A 3833-nucleotide genomic window follows, 5' to 3' on the forward strand; every position below is an offset into this window, starting at 1 on the left:
CTAACCCTACTATAGTAAACACCTCAACTGAAAGAAGCACTAATTGTAGAAAGAATACATAAGAATGATTAGGAAAACAAATTTACATGGGAGAACCAAGTCACATCCCATTCGGACAGCACAGATTATTTATGTCAGCCCAACCGCAGAAACCCAAAGTCCCGTCCTATAAAACCTCACGCTACCCCTCTACACGAGAAGCCAGCTCCATTCCACCAACTTTCCATCCCCCACACCATTCAACAGCAGCAGCTCAGCTCAGCTCTCAACCGCAATGGCGAAATGCAGCAAGATCCGCAACATCGTGTGGCTCCGGCAGACGCTGCGCCGGTGGCGGTCCCGCGCCGCTGCGCGGTCTTCGGCGGCGGTGGTGCCGGCTGGCCACGTGGCGGTGTGCGTGGGCGGCGCGTCGCGGCGGTTCGTGGTCCGCGCGGCGCACCTGAACCACCCGGTGTTCCGGGAGCTTCTGAGGCAGGCGGAGGAAGAGTACGGGTTCCCGACCGGCGCGGCGGGCCCCATCGCGCTGCCCTGCTGCGACGAGGGCCTCTTCGAGCACGTCCTCCGCCACCTCTCCTCGTCCTCCCCGTCGGCGCGGTTCGTGACGCTCGAGGAGCTCAAGAGCGGCGGCGGCGTCTCGTGCTGCTGCGCCGCCGCCGGCGACGCGCTCCCGCTGCTCCGCGGCATCTCCTCGGACAAGTTCGTGTGGTGATGACTGAAGCCGGGACTCCGAGCTAAGCTAGCCGGGCGCGCGCGCCACGCCATTGTGGTGACCGTCGTGTTTTTTCTCTTCTTTTTTTGTTTGTTGTTCCTCTCTCCATTGACGAGAGGAGCTGAGCGGCCGGCCGGAGGCGGTGAAGCGAGATGGCTGACGGAGCCTTGGGGTCTTGAGACGCCCAGGGCCTAGCCATCCATTCATTCAAATCCTGGCAAGAAACTTATTTAGTGCCGAGGATTTATTCTTTTCTTTCTTCTTGATTTTTTGGTCACCTGCTGAATAATTCACCGTTGTAAATAGCCTGCCTGTGCTACGGCGATTCGTCCAACATTGCATGTGAATTGAATTGAATGATTTCTGCTGCTCCAGGACGCGTGTCTCTTGGTCAGATATCAAACCTGAGAGTCTGGTTCAGATTTAAAAACGTCTTTCTGTTCGGACAACATTTCTGAACTGCATCCATGTGGTAGGGCTAGCTTCAAGAAACTTGAAGCTGCATGGTTCAACACGGAAAAATAATGGAGTTGGAGCTAGTTAGCACTACTCCAGTACAAGCGTTGCGGATATAAAATGTGTGTTCACGCTGTCGCTAGGCTGGTTGCAATGATCATGGTACCAGCTATAACAGCTATCAGTGGAATTATGGGCTGACAATTGATTCTCCAGCATATAACAAGTATTCCCAAATCGCAACCGCCCTGCCGGCGCACCAAATTTTCAGTATTCTTTTCGGGCCGAGATGACAAATCGATCAACGGTGGTCTTTTTGACAAGTCGAATTTCCCTTGTATTGTGACAGATAACGTCCATCTTTTTACAGAGCGCCGTCCAAAAAAGGAGCAACAGCTTTGCGGCACTGAAGGTGGTTAAAAAATGTTATCCTCTCACTTTTCTTCTCTGATCAGGTTAGCCTGGAAAGATCAGGCAATCATGGGCGGCCATTCCCTCCTTTACGATCGCATTGGCCCATCTTAATCCTACTATTATCCAGACGGATTAAAATTTCTCATCATAAAGCACTCAGCTAACCTGACTGCGTGTAAAGAGAGAGAGAGGAAGAGAGTGATGCAAAGTAACTGGTGACCCGTGAGGTCTGCTTTTAACTGTGGGCGTGGTGCGGCCCTGGGCCTACCATGGTCGCGGTCTGCCGGTGGTGAGGACAGGGACAGGCCCAGCGCATGTGGAGTGTGGGCCCGGCTGCATGTGTGTTGATTCCCCTGGGCCGGGCTGGGCCCGCGGTGAGTAGCCGGCCTCCGTCCCCGTCCGTAGTCCTTGTGTGCTTCTAGTAGCTTTCCCTTTCGTTCGTTCCTTCCCGACGGGGGCGTACGGAGTTTACGGACAGACCTGCGCGTGTCACGGGCCAGGTTAAGCTGATGGATGGTGACTATCTTCGACCAATTCAACCAAGAGGAAGCAATTTGGAGATTATGCGTCGATCCACATGATCCGCAACGAGTCGGCCATGTTGCGTCAGTTTGGGATCGTCATTGCCGGCTTTGATGCCTCCTGAGAAGATGATTTCATCTTTCTCGTCCGACAACAATATATGTGATGGTTGAAAGGAGCACATGCCATGTTAGACAAGCAAGATGTGAAATTGGGACTCGAGAAGGAAAAGTTTGAAGACGCCAAGATGGCAGCCCAAGCCGGCATAATGATGGTCATGAATGAATCATCGCACATTACATTGGCCAATATAACACAAAGAAGCAAAGATCTTGATAGCAGTCATGGATCCATTGGCAATGCGGTGTTGGCTGCCCAAACGTCAGCGGCATTGGCCCATGGTGCTGGCAACAACGTCGCGATGGAGGAGCACCGGTGATCGACCAGCCGAATGTGATGGGAGTTGCCTGCACAATGCACACCGTTCATTTGGGCATGAAGCCGAAGTTATTTTTTATTAGCCGGAGTATGATGGTGATTTAGTGGCCGGATTTATTAGCCGAACAAGACTTTGTATTGCTATTTGAAAAACTTGACTTGAATGTTTATCTATATGTTTGTGAGTTTTACTTTATTTTGGGCCAGAGTTTCTATCAGCGCTAACATATTGAGATCGTTGATGTAGAAAACACCTCCATGTATCAAGGAAGCAGCCATCCCAAAACAGCTTTGTCGACGTACCGCTGCAGATTTAGGACGCGCCAGTGGAGAATACTGACCTGCGAGTGGACGGGTGTCGGCCGGCAGCATCCTTGGTGTCTCACGGGCCAGGTTAAGCTGATATGGTATGACTGTTTTTCTACTGATGGTGCTAGTAACAGGTGCCCCAGTTGATTGCTCTTTGACGGTTGCGAATAGCCGCGGCTTGTACACTTGAGAAAGCAACATATGGATACCTGTGTGACTTGTGAGCTATGTGTATCAGGTGGACGAGAGCGGATCACGGGGAGCTGTCTACCCCGTTTTGGCACTTGGCAAACTTGTGCCGGGCCAGTCTGGTCATTGCCTCAGTATTTCGATGCCAAACTTACTGTTGCCGCTGCCAAAGTGCCATATTAGGAACAATCATGCATATGATGCAAAACCCATACCATGCATGCGCCCGTGTGCAGTTGGTACAGTTTACGACTCGCACGCACATGCACATGGACGGTCACGTTCACATCGGCGTTGTGTGTGTGTTTGGGAAAGTAGACCGACTGAGCAGAGTTGCCCCCATAAATTTAATAAAATGTTACACCCTCTCATAGAACATGTCAAAAGTTAATCCAAATTTTAATTTATATGTGCACTAAATAGTTTCTAGATCCGTCTGAATTTAGATAAACTTTCAACATGTTTTATTGGACGACGGGAGTACTATGTGCAGTATATGTTTTAACTGCCACCGCAAAATGGCCCGTGCACACCGTCTATAGCACGTGGTGGTTAGGTAAATTGTTTGGCCAACAAAATTTCCACATCCATGCTCCTTAATTTCCTGAACGTGGATAACATGAGCCTAACTATATATACATTTTTTTTATAATGCTTACCAAATGCCAACACGAGAGACAATGGAGCCACAAATGTACCACTCGATCGAGTCCGTTATTTGTGAACCCTCTGAAGTGTGGATCGGCTACCTGGACGCGGTGGTAGGTCGCAACACCTCACCAGGTTCTCGGGAGAA

At 50.6% G+C, this 3833-nt stretch overlaps 1 protein-coding gene across 1 annotated transcript; it reads left to right on the top strand.

Moving 5' to 3' along the window:
- Nucleotides 1–268: 268 nt before the first annotated feature.
- Nucleotides 269–709, top strand: LOC124670146 (indole-3-acetic acid-induced protein ARG7-like). The gene has a single exon (XM_047206647.1). The coding sequence runs from the start codon at nt 275–277 to the stop codon at nt 707–709; it is 435 nt and encodes a 144-aa protein (XP_047062603.1). The 5' UTR covers nt 269–274.
- Nucleotides 710–3833: the final 3124 nt, after the last annotated feature.

The sequence above is a fragment of the Lolium rigidum genome, chromosome 7 (genome assembly GCF_022539505.1).
Source record: "Lolium rigidum isolate FL_2022 chromosome 7, APGP_CSIRO_Lrig_0.1, whole genome shotgun sequence".
Lineage (NCBI taxonomy): Eukaryota > Viridiplantae > Streptophyta > Magnoliopsida > Poales > Poaceae > Lolium > Lolium rigidum.